The sequence below is a fragment of the Phalaenopsis equestris genome, unplaced genomic scaffold (assembly GCF_001263595.1).
Source record: "Phalaenopsis equestris unplaced genomic scaffold, ASM126359v1 Scaffold200280, whole genome shotgun sequence".
Taxonomy (NCBI): domain Eukaryota; kingdom Viridiplantae; phylum Streptophyta; class Magnoliopsida; order Asparagales; family Orchidaceae; genus Phalaenopsis; species Phalaenopsis equestris.
Window position 1 is genome coordinate 132,619 of NW_018220112.1, and position 22,021 is coordinate 154,639.

General features: G+C 34.9%; 1 protein-coding gene across 3 annotated transcripts in view; it reads right to left on the reverse strand.

The window, feature by feature from the left end:
* Window positions 1–22,021, reverse strand: part of LOC110035846 (ubiquitin-conjugating enzyme E2 2) — a 41,839-nt gene that overhangs the window by 11,921 nt on the left and 7,897 nt on the right. For all 3 annotated transcript variants that reach the window (XM_020740159.1, XM_020740158.1, XM_020740160.1), the window contains exon 5: window positions 5,034–5,122. In XM_020740159.1, coding sequence (XP_020595818.1) covers window positions 5,034–5,122 — 89 coding nt within the window. The remainder of the gene's footprint in view (window positions 1–5,033; window positions 5,123–22,021) is intronic.

Below are 22,021 nucleotides of genomic sequence, written 5' to 3' on the forward strand. Positions count from 1 at the left end.
GCTTCATGCACCAATGACCGTGACACATCACAAACAACTTTCATTCAGCAAGTGATGTGAATTTTGGAAGCAACTCCAAAATTTACGAGAACATGTCGTTGTACTTGTTCTCTATGAAGTTGCTCGAAGACCGACCCAGAGGGTGTTCTTTATGATGATGACCACTGATAGTAGGGTAAATTATTTACGTTATTTTCATTACAACATAGAAGCTTGAATTCTATTTTTCTAGTGGACAGTTTATATTTGTTTTCCATTGGGACACTATCTATGCTACTTTGGATACACTTTGATTTTCTATAGTGGACAATATTGTTCTTTTACTTGTGAGAAAAATTGAATCATATAATTTTTATTTTTTTTTCAATGTTTATTGATAATTGTTGTTTGTTTAAAGCATGTTATGATAATAGCTAATTCGGTGATTCATATATGTGTTAGCAGCATCGACTGTGGTTAACATGGTCAGAGAAAAACGATGAAGAAGAATTGCAGCTCTGTTGTTCTTGATATATGAGTATTACTCGCTCTCCTTACATGACATTTTCATGCATTGACAATAAATGAGTTGGAGAGTTGCTTGTATGGCACCCAACAAGATTTAGCAATATATTCTGCATGACAGTCCGTTTTCATCGATCTCTTGAAAGAACTACCTAGGAATAATAGAGTTCATGGCTCCTCTAAGATCACTTCAAGAGATGTGTTATCAATAACACTCTACATTGTATCACATAATGAATCTATGAGAAGAGTCATAGAACTATTTCAGCAGTCATATGAAAAAATTAGTAGATATTTTTAAATTGTGTTGAATGTTCTAGTACATTTCTCATCAGCAATTATCAAACCCGATGACCCAACATTCCAAAGAACCACCATAGAGATTTCACAGTACTTCCAGAACTATAACGAGACATTCAACCTTATTGGCTCTTCTGGATGGCCTATATGCTGCTATTGGTTCTTAACACGTGTGAAATCCCAATGAAGACAACCAAGTTCCTCTCCGTTATCAGTCCTTATGAGATTCTCCTATATGATTTTTTTGGTGATATGCATATGTGACACATACAAGCTCAGTATTGTGTGGTTTAAATGCAACTAAGAACCCATACTTTTTTAAAGTCCACTGTCTTCTTGTAGTGATAGATTCATTAGTTTATACCCTGTTCTCTAAGACAACATAGTTTCATAAAACTCGAATTGTGTGCTTCGATTATTCTTCTTATTAATGTTATATCTAAGAGTTTTTGTTTTGTGGTTTTAAACCTTCAGAAAAAATGAGTTCAAGAATTTTCGTTACCTCCAGAACATTGTACTGCTACTGTGGATCACAATGTTCTCTGCTTACTTCGCGGCAGTCACATAGCTATGAAAGATAATTTTATAGGTGTGAGAAAAAGAACAAAAAAATGTGACTTCTTTAGATAGGAGGATCGGAAAGAGGATTCCACTGCAGATAGTGATCAGACGTGAAGAGTTTCGTTGGATGAAGGATTATCTCGTGATATTAACCAACTGCATTTTAAAAACAATATTATGATATTAGTAATTGTTATTTTAATAATTTTTTTAAATTTCGATTATTGTATAATTATTGTTATGTGAGGTGTCTGTTTTTATTTTGTAATATTCAATCTGGATATTTATTTTCAAGTATGAAATGTGCTAGCAGAATTGGTTATGTTATAAACAACGCTATACTATAGGGGCAAAAGGATCATCTGTTCAGAAACAATTACAGCATAGCTGCTACAAAACTGTGAAAAATAAATAGACAGTCAGCTTCTCCGCAATAGCTTCCTAGAACAACTGCCCAAAACATACCCTTAAAATTATTGGCAAAAACATGTTGATTTTCTTAATGTGGAAGCATCTGAGTGTATACTCTTTTATAAATTTATTAAAAAACAACAAGATCACTCTTCATTTGTATAATGATTTAATATTTATTTTTTATCTAGGAGCCCAGAATATACTCGAGGAGAGAAAATTATAGGATATTAGCAGAGATACGCTACCTAAAAAAAATGATAATGAAATGCTTCAGTTTGTTGATCTTCTCTTAACGAGCCATCTTTGAATCAAGTTTATTCTAAATGAGGGTGAAGAATTCATCAAAGAGAGCATATGGGCTAATGATAACGATGACCATAATATTGGGTGTGTTAACTACAATTAATGATACTTATGTATTCATGTTTTATTTGATTATTTAAAGTATAACAATAGTATTTATTATTTTGTTGAATTTTCAATATTTTAAAAGTAATATCAATAGAAAAAAAGAATATGTGATAACTCAAAACAATTAATGAGTGCCTTGATATATAGTACTTTTTTTATTAGTAATTATATTTAGTTACTTATCTTTAAAAAAATTGTGAAAATATACTTCATTTTATGATATGCTCACTCGAAATAATAAAGAATTATATATTTCATATTAATAATTTATTAAATACTAAAATATGTTCATCACACGTGTTCTACCTTTTGCAATTGTGACACTAGTCACTTGAAACTTCCAGCAACTTACATCTCATTATACCAATCTCATTTAGATGATCAAAAACATATATTTACGGATAGATGAATATTCCATCCACTTTAATTCCAACGAAATATTTATATCTTGCATATGGAGAAAGGAGAAAAAAATTGAATTTTATGTTATATTATTAGAAATCTTGCCCCTCTACTAGTGCAACAGAATTCCAAATTACAATTTGAAAATTTCTACCAATGAAAATTACTAATCATATAGAAATAAAGACATTATACAACTTGCACACATAGGTTTCCCTCGAAATCTAAAGATTTCTTCCTCTTGAGGCCATGGATTGCTGGATGGCAAAACGTGTGACCAACTATGCAATCCCACAAATTGCTATGCTAACCACTATTTAAGCTAATAGCTTGAAATGCTCTCAATCTCAAGCCATTATACTAAAAAATGAAGCGCAAAACACAACTACACTAGGCAAAATATATCTTGGAGCAATATGAATTACTCAGATGATGGCAAAATAGAACACTGAAAAAAATAATATAGACACTCTAGATTTGTTATAACTTATGAAGCTCAATTTAAACCAATGAAAAATTGAGTGGTTCCACAAGTGATAAAATGTGACATTCTGTTCACACTATTTTATTTTCTCATTCTTTTGACGGGACATGTGGCTTGCTCATGAATAGACAATGCAAATTAATAATATAATAGAAAAGGATGTCCTTTTCTAATGAAATCAGGTATATGCCCCCAATTATTTGAGAAACAATAATTGATTCCAAAAAAGTTCCCAAGTAATTTATTGATTATTTAATTGATTAGCAACCATTGTGAAGATGACCTTATACACTAGGTTTACTTGGAGCCTTTGCAATTTGAAGTGAAGCTAGAGGACAAATCAAGAAAACTAAAATGTCCAAATAAATATTCCAAGAATAACTTCACGGGTGTACCTTTGAGCATCATATTTTGATTGAGTTTGTTAATTACCTTAAATCTTCAGAACGATTAATATGCCATAAAAATTTCTAAGACTAAGAAGCATGCTTCTTTTAGTGGAAAGCTTGATAGTATAATTTAAAAAAAAAACTATCATCACCAAGAATCCGATGTAACTTCTGTAATAGATTCGGGCATGTTTGCTATGCTTGTGAATTTAAAAAAATTATGGCTTCCACTTTTTACAAATTAAAGTTTGAATTTTTGAAGGCACTTGCAGATATAAACCAACCTACAAATTTAAATCCACTTGGCTGTAATGCTATAATGCTATTGAACCTGCACTTTTTTGGATACCCAATCCAAGACAGGTAGCCAACGCAGTTCTCTGCATATATTAAAAGTATGGCGTACATGCACTTGTGATCAAAAAATATTTTGAGATATATGTACAAATAAATTTATGGGAAAGGCATGGCATGATGCACAAGTGTTTGCTACATTCTAACATCTAGCTTAGTGTTGATTATGATTCTTATATTTGTTTAGTTCCATTCATACTAGGTAATCTACATTATGATGATTCAATAACAATCAATGAATAAACCATCTACATTATGATGATTCAATAACTATTAATGAAAGAACCTTTTACGTTGAACACATGTCCTAAATTATGTTAGATAGTTCTGGTTGCATGCATTATATCTAAATTTTGGACTCAATCTGGATGCCTAAAATTTTAACGTGTTTAATTCATATCTTGAATTTATACAATTGATGTCATTAATAAAAAAAAAACATAAACACAAAGAAATACAGTACAATTAATACATAATTATAGTGAATAGAAAGATAACTCCCTAACCATCCAACACAAATATGTAGAGTTTCGATAGATAAATGGATGCATGTGCATACCATGCATCCAAAATCTTCCAACTCAGATTAAGAACTCAAGCCCAGGATCTAGCATTAGGCTGGGTACTTAAGGCGGAACATTTGACTGCTATAAAAAACACATACTAGCATTGACAAATGAACCCGAGGAACATTCTAACTGATAATATAAGCATTACGCAAAGATAATTTACTATCTCCATGCACTGCTCATCACTTATTCCCAAGTAAGCCTATAGAAGAAATTCAAGGAAATGAGAAAATAATGGGCATTAACCTAAATAACCTTAATTTTCTAACATATTTAAACTACCACATCACCCTTTTGGCCATTCTTCTATTCCTTTCTTTCAAACATAAAAGAAATGGAAATAACATTCACAAACACAGCCAATGAGAAAGAACTTGTGCAGTATTAGGCTGCTTTCCAGGGTAGAAGCTACATTTCATACAGTAAATGATAAATATGACTTACGAATATGGAACTAAACATACTGATTTCATCAAAATTTATCATGCACTGCCATTAGAGGAAAAAGAGAACTCATAGTTCAAGTCTACAAAATCCATGCCATGGCTTTTTATACGTGGATCTGGTATACCTAACAGAGGTCCATCTAGTAATGAAATGAAAATTTATCATGAATTAAGAAGGCTAATGAGTTCTTCAAGATACCTGGATTGACGTAAGAATTGCAGCCACATCATAGATGGGGCTCCACTGATTCTGCAAAATATCCAAACAAATACTTCCATCTGCATAGACTACAAATTCAAATAATAAAAAGATAAGAGTAAGAAATTTACAAGAAAAATAATGTATATATATATATATAGAGAGAGAGAGAGAGAGAGAGATGTGTGTGTGCGCGTGTGAGAGAGGCCATGAATTAGCTGTCAAAAGCAACTAGCAGAAAAAAACAAAAAAAAAAAGAACAATTTATTTATCATGAAAAACCAGGAGACAGGAACAACTCTGAATTGGTTTCATATTAGTTTCTTTAGAGAATTTATCTTTACCGGAAAACACAATCCCGAACTAAGAGATCTTAGCATCAGTTCAAAATCTCCACCCCCAACATAAAACCTCTCCACAAAATTCCAGAATACACTCAGTGCCAAGGCTAAAACTTTTAAACGACAAATGTTGTGCCAAACAGCCCTTGATAAAAAGCTATTCTTGAAAAGTATACTACATATAAAATGAATTGACATGGTTTATAAACTTAAACATAGATTTTATCAGCGTATCCAAAACAGAATCCAATGTGTACAACATAAAGTAGCAAAGATAACACAGCATTAATAATATCAAAATTCATTACATAACTCAAGCACAAATGATAAAATCATAGATATAACAAAGCATCATAAGTGAACAATTATGGCAGCCCAAATATCACAAATGAAATAAAGGTAAGAATATCAAAAGAAAAGGTAGAAAATCAGAACACAGGTCCGACTCACATGTCCTCTAAGCCAAAAAAAAAAAAGGTAAAGAAAACATGGAAATAAAATAAAAGTTAAATAAGATGAAAAACATGATAAAAGGTCAGCTCCCAAATTATACTCGAGGGAAAAAAAACAAACGCTGAGACAGATTAAAAAGACTGAAGTAAAATCACAATAGCCAAATACCATTTAACATATATTGCATAACTTATCTTAAACAAGGTAAGGTATGACACTATAATTTCTAGCCATGATATTTTTGTACTGTGTTATTTTGGCATATCGAAAAATGAATTTTAATTATAATATATTTAATAATCTTACAAGCAATACTTATATGAGGCATCTAACACAAGAACAAATGAGAAGCCAAAGTGCCTGCCTTTGTAACATGAATGGCATAGAGGAAAAACATCATAGCACTGCAAAAGCTCTAAGGGACTTCAGTGCAGCTATTATCTTCCTCACAAGTGGATTATGAAAATCCTTCTCTATGGACCTCAGTAAGCCTCTAAAAGCTTCCAAAAGAACAAAACATCATTGAGTTACCAATCTACAGTAATATTATAATAATATTTCTGCAAGCCAGGACTTTTTTTACCATAATAGAAAGATGCAATAATTAGAGACCACGTGAGGAAACAAAACAAGCACAGAGTTAAAAAAAATCTTCTGTATGTGTTGGGATGGGGCTAGGAGGTTGGGTAGGGAAGCAGGGGAAGAGAAGAATATTGGTCTATTGGCTTTACTACTTCAATTTAAAATCCAAGTTGTAAAGTTTTCTAAAATAATGGTTATTGATTCATAACCGCTAATATTCATGTAACATCTTTATTTAAGCGGCCAGTATGCTCAATCACGGTGCCTAATTAAAGTGGGATACCCCCAGTGTTGCACACCTTGCTAGATCTATTTCATAAAAAGGCAAGCATCTTGAAGTAGATTGACGCACTAGACACAAAAAACAAGCATTCTTTGAGTATCAAAAAATTAGCTACCCATTCAACTGTTTTCCATGTTTTTTTTCCCTCATAAAGATGGCCTACAGTCTATGTTGATAAGAAGTACGATTATCATGATTTTAATATATGTCATCAACTTTGTATAGACCATACTAAACTCAGAATCAAGATCCGGATAATGCACCAAGACAGATCTTCAAGTTCCTTAGCTCAATTTACCAAGCCAGGATCCACAACTTGCTGGCGCCATCAAACAAATACATTCCTTCATCTGTCAAGCTCAAGGAGTCCATCTAATAATGCAAGTCGGTCCGTTTTATAATATCCGATCAAACCTAATAAAAAGGAGCCAAATCGCTTTAAGGTTGAATTGGTCTAAAGTCAAACTATCCTAAGAGCCGAACAGGCTAACAAGGATGTGACATAGCAACAAGCTGGGAACAAAAGACAAAGGATAACAGGTCAGAAATAATGTTAATTGTATACTAATACCATATGAACACAAAACAGAATAAACAAAAATAACCTAGAGATCTAAACATAATGATTACATTTTTATAAAATATGAGAAAAACCCACTTATAAAAAGGGAAAAAGATTTATGTAATAGATGATGAATAATTAATCACTGGATGATGTAACGCAATTCTCTCTTAGTAAACAAAAAAAAACCCCTCGCTTAAGTTTATTCCCCTTCTTCACTAGCTCTTTTCTTGAGATGTGAGTCTACAAACAGATTATGATTCAACGTCTTTTAAGATGCAATCAGCACGAATTATGCTACATACAAAAAGAGAAGCTACACAAAAAGCAAAACCAAGTCACAGAGAGAACCAGAAATATGAATTGTACTAGAGAATTTGTCATTCAACAGATCATTAAGTTAAAAAAATAAATGATGACAATGATAAGAGGAACACTTGCATAAGCATCAAGAGAGCAAGCACACCTGCCTCATCTGATAGCCCCGATACAATGGAGGAGGGAACTTGGCTCTAATGGATGAAGCTGACACTTACTACCCTGACAACGCAGGCTCGGACCCATTCGAGCATGAAAGGAGAGTCAAAACCCCACGATCATACCCTTAGAGAACACCTCCCAAGAAATTGCTAAAGCAGAGACACTGGAGCACTTCAAGATTCTGTCTTAGAAACCATATTGAGGGAGGTCGAATACATCAGACCACATCGCCTTTTTCAAGTCTACCACTTATTTACTGAAGGAGAAGAATGCTCTGAAGTGTCGATTAGTTTTAATGAATTTAAAGGAATCAACATTGAGATGGTTCAAAAGTATACCGCTTACTGTGACTACCTCCTGCATGAACTTTATATGCATGATCGTAGAGAAGTTTATCAGCACTCAAATACTGCAGAAAAGTTCTCAAGCCCTATTGTGAATTCATAAAGAACCAGGTGAGACCCTGCGAGCTTTTGTTACTCACTTTCAGAGCGAAATGTTGGAAGTCCGAGATCTTGAACCTGCAATCACCCACACTGCATTAACTCAAGGGATGAGAGAAGGTTTTTTCGTTACGATCATGGCCTATAGAGGCCTATAGAGCCACAAAACCTTAGCCGAGTTGTTGGAACTAGCCAACAACCATATCTTCGTGAAGGAGTAGAATTCATTTCTTACCACCGGACATGCAAGGATACGCACACCAAAGAGAAACTTCAATCAAATAAGCAGAGGAATAATTCGTTGTGCGGCCTATAATGAGGTCTAATTTTGAGAAATGTCACCCACGTTCTTCCAAGAAAAGAACATTTTCAAGAAAGGCAAAATCATCCACCGAACAAATTCAATATCAAAAGTGGCGAGTTGATCGTCATATGGAAAAGAGGTCACTGTCACAAACTCACTAACTACCGACTCAAACTCTCTTGCGAGTCTCAGTGGATGAGATAGTAGAGTTTATTCAGAATAAAGACTATTTTCTAGGGCTAATGCCTATAGAAGCAGGCGGATATCTACGCGAGTACAAAAGTATTGTGTCTATCATCGCGATAATGGTCATGACACTGGGAAATGTTGTCACCTCAGAAATCTGATTGAGAAATTGGTCAAAGCTAGGAAACTAAAAAAGTTCATTGCACTGGGAACGATCACTTGAAGGCAAAGATATGCACCAGTTGAAGAATCCAATAACAAGTCGATTCTAGCTCAAGTGAACCACATAACGGGCATAGTACAAACCATACTTGGCCGAAACGAGATAGAAGCATTGTGCCAAACAAGCCTGAAAAGGTATCGCTCCGAAGAAACGTGCTTGGAGACATCATTTCATCACAGAGTTGTGAGTCAACCACCCGTCATCTTCACTAATGAAGACCTACCTCTAAGGAAAATTCTTATAATGATGCAATCGTGATTACAACACTGATTGTTAATTTGTATATAAGTAACATCTTTATCGATACAGAGAATTTTGTTTAACATTCTTTTTAAAACCGTTCTTGATAAGATGAACCCTCGTTCCTTGCATCTATCTTCCACCTCAAACTCCTTGTATAGATTCTCAGAAGATAAAAAATAAATCATGAGGGTCATAGTACTACCCATAAGTTAGGGGACAAGCAATTCACAATGATAGTCGACTCTCTAGTGACTTATAATATTATTTTTGGTTCTTCACTCATCAAAACTTTTAAAGCAATCATCTTAACATAACATGTTATCCATATATACACAGGAAGTGGAAAATTGATTATCGTTCGAGGATATTTGGAGCAATCATGCACTTACTACCTACGGGAGGTAGGCAACATAGAAGAGGAAATCATCCAACTCGAAGTATAGTGGTGAAGCAGCATGGAGATAAATAGTAATAGAGGAAGTCAACACCACCGAAAACGGGCCAAGTAACACTTCTCAAATTAGCACTATTTTTATGTAGAATTCAAAAACATGTTGATCAACATCTTGTGCTAATACTATCATCTGGTTTGATCAACTAAAGAAATGTCATGTATTGATGTCGATGTTGTCTGTCATAACTTGAACATCAGCTCCAGAGCTTGACCAATAAAGCAGATGTGTTCTGTTACAGTTACCCTCAAAGAGCCAATTCCATAAGAATGCAAAAGCTGATGAACATCAGCTACATTCGAAAAGTACAGTGCCTACACTAAATCGCCAATGTGGTTATAATTTTATAATTGAATGAGAAATTTTACAGACCATATTTGGCCAAAACAAGATAGAAGCATTGTGCCAGACAAGCCTGGAAAGGTTTTGCTCCGAAGAATCGTGCTTGGAGACTTCATTTCATCACAGAGTTGTGAGTTCCTTGCATCTATCTTCCACCTCAAACTCCTTGTACAAATTCTCAGGAGATAAAAAAAGTCATGAGGGTCATAGTGCTACCCATAAGTTAGGGGGCAAAAGACAAGCAATTCACAATGATAGTCGACTCTCTGGTGACTTTTAATATTATTTTTGGTCCTTCACTCATCAAAAATTTTAAAGCAATCATCTCAACATAACATGTCATCCATATATTCACAGGCAATGGAAAATTGATTATCGTTCGAGGATATTTTGAGCAATCATGCACTTAGTACCTACGGGAGGTAGGCAGCATAGAAGAAGGAAATCATCCAACTCGAAGTATAGTGATGACGCGGCTTGGAGATAAATAGTCATAGAGGAAGTCAACGCCACTGAAGACGAGCCAAGTAACGCTTCTCGAATTAGCACTATTTTTTATGTAGAATTCAAAAATAGATTGATCAACGTCTTGTGCTAATACTAACATCTGGCTTGATCAACTGAAGAAATGTCATGTACTGATGTCGATGTTATCTGCCATAACTTGAACATCAGCTCCAGAGATAAACCAATAAAGCAGATGTGTTCTGTTACAATTACCCTCAAAGACCCAGTTCGATAAGAAGTGCAAAAGCTGATGAACATGGGCTACATTCGAAAAGTACAGTGCCTAGACTAAATCGCCAATTTGGTGATAATTTTAAGGTTGAACAAGAAATTGTAGATGTGTATCGACATTACCAATTGAACTTAGCCTGCCCAAAAGATTGATACCCACTACCATGGATTGATGCATTTGTCGACTCTGCAATCGGCTATTTAGACATAAATTTTTTGGATACCTTCTTTGGCTATCACAAAATTAAGATTCACAAAGTGAATGCTAGGCAAACTGTAATCATTACTATGGATGTCGTCTATTGCTACAATGTGATGTTTTTTAAGCTTAGAATTGTTATTGCTACTTATGAGCACATGATAGATATCATTTGTTATATACAAAAGAGGAGATATATTAAGTATATGTTGATGATTCGTTAATCAAACCAAATCAATAGAATAATACATAGCAAACCTAAAAGAAGCTTTTGAAGCACTGAAAAATAATAATATAAAGCTAAATACGCTCAAACGTAAATTTAGCGATAGAAATGTCATCCTCACGTAATATTCTTAGGCTACTTTCCTACACTCTGAAAGTATCGAAGAGAACCCCAAAAAAGTGAAAGTGCTCGTAGAAATGTCATCCTCTCGTAATATTAATAATTGTAGAAGTTGATTGGTTAGATTATGGGTCTAAGTCACTTCATTTTTAAATCTGGAGACAAGTATACAACTTTTTTTATAATTATGAGATGAGCCAAGCATTTCATTTGGACAGAAGAGTGTGAATAGCCTTTCCTCCAGCTCAAAACTTTTTAATGTCTCCACCATTACTACAAAGTCCAATGTTTGACGAGAGACTGTTAATATATCTAGGAGTCAGATCAAAAGCGATCAGCATGGTGCTAGACTAAGCAGTACTCAGATATCCTATCATGACAAAATTAACCCTTGCTTTGATTATTTTGACACGAAGGCCTTGCTCATATTTTCGAACACATCACATAAAATGGTGATGCACAATAATCAAAGTCAGTACTCGATAAACTAGAATATATTGATTTCTTATTCAAGTGGGCAATCAAGCTTAACAAATTAGATTTATAATACAAATCGTGAAGAGTGATCGAGGCGAAAGCGGTGACGCATTTCTTCACAAACTTCTCCAAGTTAGGCAACCAACAAGCTGCGGCAACCCAGTAGGAATTACTGTAGAATCTTCACGTTGATGGGGCATCAAGTTGTCAAGGTGCTGGACTTGGAGTTTTTCTTAGAAGCCCTACTAGTATCTCCCTGAAGAGAACCATATAAAAGTCGAGTTGACATTACCAAAAATCAAGCTGAGTATGAAACCTTAATTGCAGTGCTACATTTTGCCCAAGGGGTAAGAATACAGTATTTACTAGTATGATCTAACTAACAGTTGTTAGTTAAACAAGTAAAAAAAATATGAAGCTAAATTGGCAATGATGAAGAAATAACTCTTAAAAGTTGAGACAGAGATTAAGTAGTTCAAGATCTTCAAGATCGAGCATATCATAGGAGACAAAAATCAAATCATTGAACTCCCTCAGAAGTCAACCCCTCCAACAATCAAAGAAGCAGAAATCATGAATATGGAAATACAAGAAAAGTTGGATCGGTTCACATATACAATTTCTCAATAGCGGTGTACTTTCTACTTATGTGCATAGAAGGTTCAGAATAAAGTTGGCAATACTTGCTACTAGACAAAGAATTATTCCAGAGACCATCCAACTTGTTATGACTCAAATATGTCAAAGAAGATATACGACATATCCTCAGAAAAGTAAATTCCAGTGAGAGTGGAAGCCACTCAAAGGGAAAAAACTTAACAAGTCGTGTATTGAGGTAAGAATATTTATGGCCAGCGTTTAGAAAAGGCAATTAAGAATTCTCTAGGTGTGAGCAATGTTGAAAATTCACCCTCATCCAGCTCAAACCTTAATACAAACTATAACTGATTATAAGTTCATGGCCAATATTCATCATGTGATGGGTTGTATCCTTAGGGTCTTTTCCCTTCCTCGAAAGATCAAGAGAATTTCATTTAGTTGAAACCGATTACTTCTCGAAGTGGATAAACACAAAAATACTAACAAAGGTCGCGGCAGTCCGCAACTTCATGTAAACCTCACATGTAGATACGGAGTTCCTATGATTATTGTCACAGACAACAACCCCTAGTAATGTTGATACAAAAATTAAGGATTTATGTCAAAGTCAAGGGATTTACCTCAAGTTTATTTCAGGTGATGAATGGCCAAGTTGAAGCAACAAACAAAGAAATCCTTGAGTCGAATGCGCTAAAGGAAAGTGAGTTGATCTCCTTCCATCGGTTTTGTAGGCAATCAAGACATTACTTTTAACCGCAACAAAACAAACATCATTTGCCCTTTCACATGGGGGCAAACCTCACATGTAGATACGGAGTTCCTATGATTATTGTCACAGACAACAACCCCTAGTAATGTTGATACAAAAATTAAGGATTTATGTCAAAGTCAAGGGATTTACCTCAAGTTTATTTCAGGTGATGAATGGCCAAGTTGAAGCAACAAACAAAGAAATCCTTGAGTCGAATGCGCTAAAGGAAAGTGAGTTGATCTCCTTCCATCGGTTCTGTAGGCAATCAAGACATTACTTTTAACCGCAACAAAACAAACATCATTTGCCCTTTCACATGGGACAAAAGCAATGTTCATTCCATCGGTTCTTTAGGCAATCAAGACATTACTTTTAAACGCAACAAAACAAACATCATTTGCCCTTTCACATGGGACAAAAGCAATGTTATCAATTGAATATATACACAACTAGAGAGTAGTCATCGCATTAGTTTCGAGGAATCCAAATTTTACGAATAGCACAAGTTGTTAATGAAAAATGTCTCAATACCTCACTTGACCTACTAGAGGAGTTGTGAAATCAATTTGGCTTAAAGTATAAAAAAAAAATTTGAGTGACAGTATTACAACTCAAAGTATTAAGGAAAAATAATTTAAAGATGATGATTTGGTATTGAAAAAAGTAAATCCCGTTGAGTGCAATCAAGACATCAAAAAGTTAGATAGAACATGGAACGAATCTTACATTGTACAAGGAAAAATCAGCGCGAGAGTTTACAAGCTAATTACATAACAAGAAAGGAAGTACCTAGAATGGAGCGGAGACAATCTCAAATCTTTTTACCCATAAAAGCTATGTATTACCCAAAACGCATGAGGAACTAGTCTAGGCGAGCTTAGTTATAAAAACAAGTTATTAATAATATTCAATGTCGAATTTCCAATAAGAATACTTCTATTGCATTATTTATGGAAAATGTGATGGAGTCTAAGTACTAAAATTAAAAAAGAAAATGAATACTCCCCGAATAAATGCTGAAAACTCCCAAGCATAAAAAGTTGCAAGAGAAGCTCCAAGAGGCCCTAAGAAATAAAACTTCTAGGAAAGCTGAAAGCCCCAAAGGACAAAAACAATCTCTACTTAAGCAAAGTTCCTTTCTGCTTCATCTTAGCCTAAAATTTATGCAAAACTAATATAAATGGCATTCTAATAAACTCGTTGCGATCAAGTTTGACAAGGTTTTACGACTTAAAAAAATATTAATCTTATACATGAACATTTTTGGCAGAAGCAGTCAGCCATGAGAGTTCAAAGTAATAAATTTGCTACAATCAATGCTCAGAGAACTCCTCCAAGATGTGTCAACCCCACCAAAAAATCGCTTCACCCATAAGATCAAGTTCGTTAAATAAAGTTAAGTTCATGAGGCATGTTTATCAGATAACTAAGAGTTCGTGAAATGAGTTCGTTAAATAATGATGAACACAGAGTTATCAAAAAAACAATAATAAATTATTGAAATCTTCACATCCAGCACAACAACAATGTAAATGAGATAAGGTGACAAATAAAAAAGTATGCAAAGTAAATTTTTATCGGGCAAGCAGCCAAATACAATTTTACAATCCATAATACAATATGGCCTGAAGCTTGTGTAGATTGTGAAAAAAAAAGAAAAATTTGCAACACTGTCATCAAATTTGGAGTTCACTTTTCCAATAAATCGAAAGGTCGGCCCTAATCCTCCATTGAATTGAGAGGCCGCTCACCTGAATTTTGATCGAACTGAACTCAAAAAAGATCGAACCCTGAAATATCAACGTAAGGAAAAAGGCGAAGACCGAGCTTGGCTTGGATACTCTCTTGATGATGGAGTTTTATCATCCACATACAAGAGAGTTGGCGAGAAAAGATAGCATGATGGGAAATTGAGAGCAAGAATGTAGAAACCCGGCAATCTAACAACCAAATAATGAACTCAGACACATATTACTAGAGAGAAAAATTTATCATGTTAGTATTAATCTAGTTGCCTTCCTTGCTAAGGAAATAGTGCCAATTTCAAAGCAAACTCAAAGCCACTAAATCCAAAATTGAACAGTTCGCCTATTCATATAACATTAAACAAAGAATTTAAAAGGGATGAAGGCAAGGAGAAGCTATTGGACTCATCCTCCCCTTCATCACCCACATTTGTCAAACATCTCATTCTCCTTTTCCTCATAATTTCTTTAACCAAAAGGAAGTGGGAGTACTCCCACTAATTATAGCTAGTGAAAAGGGAGAGGATGAGGTAAAGGTCGTAAATTTAACATTCATAATACCACATCTTTGACCATCTACCTTCGGACACGTCAACTTTTCGAGAGTTTTTATGTACCTCGTTATACTAATTAATTATTATGCAAATATTTATTATGTCCTTATCTTGGCATTTCTTGCCCATATTATCTCTAAAATACAGATAACTCCTCTAGTTGAGTTCACAATACAACGGCGAGTTCTGCGGGACTTGAAGGATGAGTTAACATCAATCCACCACTTTAAGTCCAAAATAAATGATCTGAATTTCCTTATCAACATTCAAGCATTGTAAAACCCCTCTAACCTTAATTCTTGGAACACGGGTCAAGTCCAAGAATTTGAACTCCCCCTATTGCGAAGAAATCCTCAATGAATAGAATGTGAATCACTCCTATAGCAAGTCCAAACATGCATCTCTGCAAAAATAGCAACAAGATCAACTTAATAAGTCAAATGCAAAGCACAACTCATTAAAAGTAACAAATTAACCAAGAAAATATATAAAGGATGGTAGTTTTGACTTGAACCTAAGCTACTTACAAGAATTCTACATAATAATACTCTTGAGAAATTCTCCAAAGCAAAATCTTTGAAAATCCATCAAAGACAAACACACTTGACGAAGAAGTATTCTCAAAAAATTGATAAAGTATCATTCTTGGTTCAGCGATTGAAAGAAAAATTATCTTATAAATTGGAAACCAGCAACTCACCGCTATATTTACATCTCATTCACCCACTATCAAGAGTATGTGCATCTCTTTATACTGATTCACAAGTCATTTCATGGATTTCTTAATATTTATTTGTGTAGCCCAAACAAGATATGTCGAGATGACAATCAAATTTTCAAAAGCAGAATTAAATGCACTTGCATAAAATGTTAAAATTATCGGCTCAAGAAAAGTTTATTCGCTCCCGATCTTTATTATAGTTCTTCGAGCTCGAAGCATCTTACCTTGAAATCAGAACATTCACCCTCAAGAAATTTTGCTCGTTGCCTGTGAACCTCTGCCAAATTGATTGTGCGGGTGGAAGTAACTTCAACTTGTTTCTCATGAGCTTTTCATCAGAGCCTTATTTTACTCATCTATCATAAACAAATTAGCCCTAGTCTCCTCCTTTATTCCATTTTTTTTTCATAACATCTCTTTTCTTTTCCTTGTGAAGGTCTCTTATCATCCTTCTCAAGAACCTCTCCAACGAGTATGAGAGTTACCACGTTGATACCTATACGAGCATAAGAACAAATGACATCTCTTTATCCATCCCCTTTATATTCTTCTCTAGGAAGATGAACTAATGGGCAGACTCGGATGATAGGCAAGGGGCAGCACCTCATCCAATTTTGTGTTGCAATCTATCAACAGGTCATCTGAGCCAACATGTAGTTTTTTTATAGGCTCAAATTTTCCCCATCCTTTTTCTTCCTCAATGACTTCTGGTGAGAAGTCTTCTTTGAGGAGTAGCTCGCCTTAAACTTTTTAGGCGTAGGCTCACCTTCTACAACTAGAGCTTCAACAATCGTCTAACCATTTCGCTTGCAAGCAAGCTCCTGAAGTCGCCTCTTCAACACCTCCCCCTTTGTCCAAGCTCAAAGTTTCCCAATATTTTTTCTTCCTCAACAAATTTGGGTCAAAGCCTTCTTCAAGGAATAGCTCACCTTTATTTTTTTTAAGAATAGGCTCGCCTTCCACAACTAAAGCTTCAAACATCACCTTAGCCTTTTGCTTGCGAGCGAACTCTTGAAGTCGCTTCCGCATCACCTCCCCCTTTGTCCCATATGTGGATGTCTTTGCCTCCGCTTGATCATCTCCCTCAGCCACAAAAGGATTGCTTCACCAATCACAGGAAACTTGGCGTCAATTAGGGTAATTTCTAGAGTGTTGTAGGGGGCGGTCTTAGTCCTTGTAGACTAATCGACAAACACGAAAGGCCTTCTCTCTTATGTGGTTTCCAATAGAGCCGCTTTCGCATAAGAAGTTAAATCAATCCACCTCCATTCAAGACCTACAGGAAGCTATATTCTCAATATAACTATAATTTCGTTGGTTCTCTCCTTCAAGAGAATTACCTCAAAAAAGGACAAAAACTAAAAGAATTAGTATCACCTATCAATCAATCTTGTCAATTTGGTGGAAGGCCTAAGAATAAAAATATACAAAATAAAATAATTGTTGGTAAATACAATTTAAAGGAAACAGGTAGGATTTAGTGCCAACTTACCTCAACGAGTTCAACAATTAATTCTTCCACCAAAGGTGAAAAAAGTCTCATCATCCTCCTCGACCTAGGCAAAAAAATGGGCTAAAAGAAAAATAGAAAAAAGCTAAAATAAACACACTAAGCATACAAGATTAATTGAGAAATAATGGACAGGAATAACCCTTATGAGCTAGCATCTTCCCCAAGAAGATGCACTCCAGGAACAATCTCACATCAAGAGCCACCACCTTTATTATGTGGCAGCAGGCATGCTCCATGAAGGACAGCTGGACCATGCTCTTCTCTGGACCATATAGCCCAAGCCGAGTTTCGATTGTCCAACCCTTCTTGAAAGAGATAAACAACTCGACCTTAGTCCAAAAGAACTGAAAAAACCAAAATTTTTAAGCCTTGATGGTGAATAGCGCTCGAAATAGGCCAATCAACCACGGTGCCTTTGTCCCCCTCTTAAAGTGGATCCCTGTGATAATCCCAACGAATGAGTTCGGCATGACTTCGTTAGGTATAGTGCAGCCAATCAACTCCTGTCAGAGAGAAAAGGAAGTCGCAACCACTCCTGAACTGATCTCGATAAAATAACAATTCTTTATCATGCATCGAGTTGGGCTTCTCCTTCTATGTCACTCACAGATGAATAGAAGAATCGAACAAAAACTTGCATTGCGCAAGGAACCCGCCTTTGGAAAACAACTTGAAGTTCTCTGGTAGTTTAACCTCCCCGAACACCTTGTAGCTAGAGCAAAGGAAGAAACTTGTCTTCAAAAGAGATCCTAGAAAAGAACACGAAAACACTCAAAAAAAAAATATTACGCGACATCTCTTTTATAGAAGAAGACTGTAATTATTATATAGGTAAAATGGTAAAATAAAGACAATTAAAAATTATGCATTTAATAACAATTATCAAATCTTCATTTAAATCGAGGCACCATAACAAAATCAAGTAATTATTCAAGAAAATTCTTTTCATTATAAAACTCGACAAAAGCGAGTCGTGCAATACACATCAATACACCAGCACACCACATGGATACAAGGAAAAACTCGACACAAGAATCAGAAGCAAGCTCTGCAAAGATCATCTAACCAAAAGAGTCTCTTTAGCACAAACTCTCCATTAAAAACTAGGCCAAGTGGGAAGATTTGGCATGCCCCTAAAGTACAAGTCACGTATCACATAACTTAGCTAATTCATTCTTTAGGTCTCCTTGAGTTTTCTTCAAATCGACAAGTTCACATCTCAACTCGCTCAATTATTGTCCATGCTCAGACGACTCAGCAACGAAAGAAGCTTTGAAAACGCTTAAGGGTGGATCCTCTAGCACCCGCATAGGCAACGTAAGGGCTGACCTTACAATCTTCCAAATTCCCATTCGTAGCATCCGCCACATGCTCCTCTACATTCAAAGGAGAAACTCCGATTGATGATTAGCTTCCTTCTAAGCTAAATTATTCATTCCCTCAAAGGGATCCAACGCCACATTCAAGTTCAGTTTGCTCATAATCTCCATACGAGGGGAATTATCCATAAGTTCTCCAAATAAAAAAAAATACTGAAAATAGAAAGAAAAATAAAAGGAGAGATAATGAATTCCAGCTTCTGTATAATATTAATAGATACTTTTTGTACCATCTAATCCACATTCATGCTAGAGTTGTGAGATTATTTGGCAAGCTGCTTGATTCGGTAACGTCAATCAACGCTAGCAAGGGCCCAGATGACTTCTCAGCAGGCCCCTACCATACCAAGGCCGAACACCCAAGCAAAAAATTCACATCCTCAAAGGAATAATGCTCCAATGCAAGAGCCAAGTGCTCCTTCGATCACTTCAAAACTCTATTCTTCCTTTTTGAGCCAGCACTATGCTTCCGCTTACTAACAAACTCTCAGAGAATTTGAAGGTGAGAATTTGGGAGTTTGAAGGTGAGAATGTCAATGTATTCTTATGAAATGTTATTCATCAGAATAATTTGAAGAAATGAAACATGAAAAATAGAAACAGAGACAGAAACAAAAGCAACAAGTAAAATAGTAAATAGGTTAGCACCTTATCATCTTATTTATAAGGAATGAAGAGGTAAATTTTCAATATAAATATCATTAAATAGTATCTATTTATGTATACTCAACATGTTGACAAACTGGTGTTTTCACTATTCTCTTATTCTTTTTGCAACTTTGTTTCACAAGAACTAAGAGAATCATGAACTAAATATGTACAGTCAAAATAGAGTCATATTGAACTCTACACTAAGATCTGGATAATACAAAAAGAAAGATCATATTTCTCAGCTCAATTTACCAAGCTAGGATCAATGAATTGTCAAGTACGAGCTACAGAGTACAGACCATCAGACAAATACTTCATCTGTCAAACTTATGAAGTCCATCCAATAATGTGGCTCGGTCCATTATAATATTGGATCCACCCTACCAGAGGAACCAACTACTTTAAGGTTGAACTAATATAGAGACGAACTACCCCAAGAGTCGAACAGGCTAACAAGGATGTGACCCGTCGAACGTGGGAGACACAGAAGACGATATGTGGCACCATCAGAGGATAACATTCTAGATATAATATTAATTGTAAACCAAAGTCAAAAAAAGATAAAAGAAAATAAGCCAGAAATCTCTAAAGATTTATACACAATGATCACTTATTTATATTATATGAGAAAAACCCAATTACGAAAATAGGAGAGATGTAAGAAATATGATAAATAATTAATCCTTGAATGGTGTAACATAACTCCCTCATAGTAAAAACAAAAAATCCCTCTTCAGCTTGTTGTTTTCTTCGTCCCTAACTCCAAGTCCACGGACAAATCAAGATTCAACAAATTTCATGTTACTTCTTAAAATCTTTCCATACAAATATGTACCCTAGTTATTTTGACAATTTTTATTGTTCCAAAAAAAATAACAAATCAACAATTTTATTAACTCTTCTTCATATTCTTATTGCCCGTTCCTTTTTTTCTTTTTCTTTTGTTTTTTTTGCACATTTATCCTGCCCATTTTTTAATATATAGTTTGTAGGGTGCACATAAGAACTAATTTTTAATATGGCGTGATAATTTTTTAAAATTGCACAATCAGAGGCTTGCCACAAGCCAAAATCATTTTGAGGTGCATGCCTCATGTGATTTAAGTAAGGCAGATACCTCACATTTGGGGAAGGCATGCACTCTTAATTTAGGGTTTTTTTTTTTATTTTAATTAATGTTATAACTTATAACCAGCCCCATCAATTAAAGCTGACCTCTCACGCACGAAGATCACCTCTCATGCATGAAACTCCTCACTCGTGCATTTGTCAATCTTTCCTTTGGCTACAACCTCCGCCGGCGATCCCTAGTGCCAACGCTATGTTAGGAGTGATACAGAGAAATTTATTATGCTAAACTTATTTGATATCATACTTTGCTTTGATGTATTATATTTCTTTCATTTACTTCCTATCTTACTTTGATCAGTTCATCTTTGTATTATACTTCTTTCGCTTCATATTGTTACCTTCATTTTCACAAATGTCTCAATACTCAAGTGCGCAACTTTAATCCTTGGGTATCATGTATTTCATTATTCACTATACTTGTTATGGCTTGTTTATGTTGAAAAGAATTTTCATATTGTTTTTATCTTATAAATAGGGCATGAAATCATCCAATATATCTAGTCTATTTCATAAAGTTTTGCATCTAAATTCTTAATGTCATATAATATGAACCTTGAATTTAATGTTAGATATGTTTATATGACACCATAAATGCTCATTTGGTTTTCTTTACACTAACTCTATCGTAATTAAAGAAAAATTAGCACCTACATCTCACCTCTCACCTGTTGGCACGATCAAACTTTCTAGGCTAGAAATCAAAGTTCTCAAATCAAGAATACCTGAGATTTACAAAGAAATGGCCACAAACATCATTTGGTTAAGCATTTAATAGTTCAGATATGCTAGGGAATTAATTTTCAAAAAGCCCCAACATCCCAACTGTTATGATGCTTCAGCAATTTGACCCTCTCCCAATTTTCATAGCTTCACATCATCATTGCTAGTGGAAAACAATTCAACTCCCCTACCATTACCTTCTCAACACAAACTACCATTGTAGCTTCATTCATATGGCAAACGGCATCTTAACACTTCAAAAGTGAAAACAAGATACCAAATTCAGCAAATTAATTATTCCAGATTTGTTTTTCAGAGCCCAATATTTCCCCACAGTGTCATTCATCAATCAAATATCTGTAACATCCAACTTCAAATTGACAACAAACACATAATCAACTTTATTTGAACTCCTCAGGAAACTAACTGATCTTCCACCTTCTTTTCTGAGCAATTCCAAGTATAACAATAGCAACAAAACTCCAAATATTTACGAATATTTAATAGTACTGAGACTTACAAGTCTTGGACGTCCTACATTCAGAAGGCTGTTTTATATAGTGATGTGC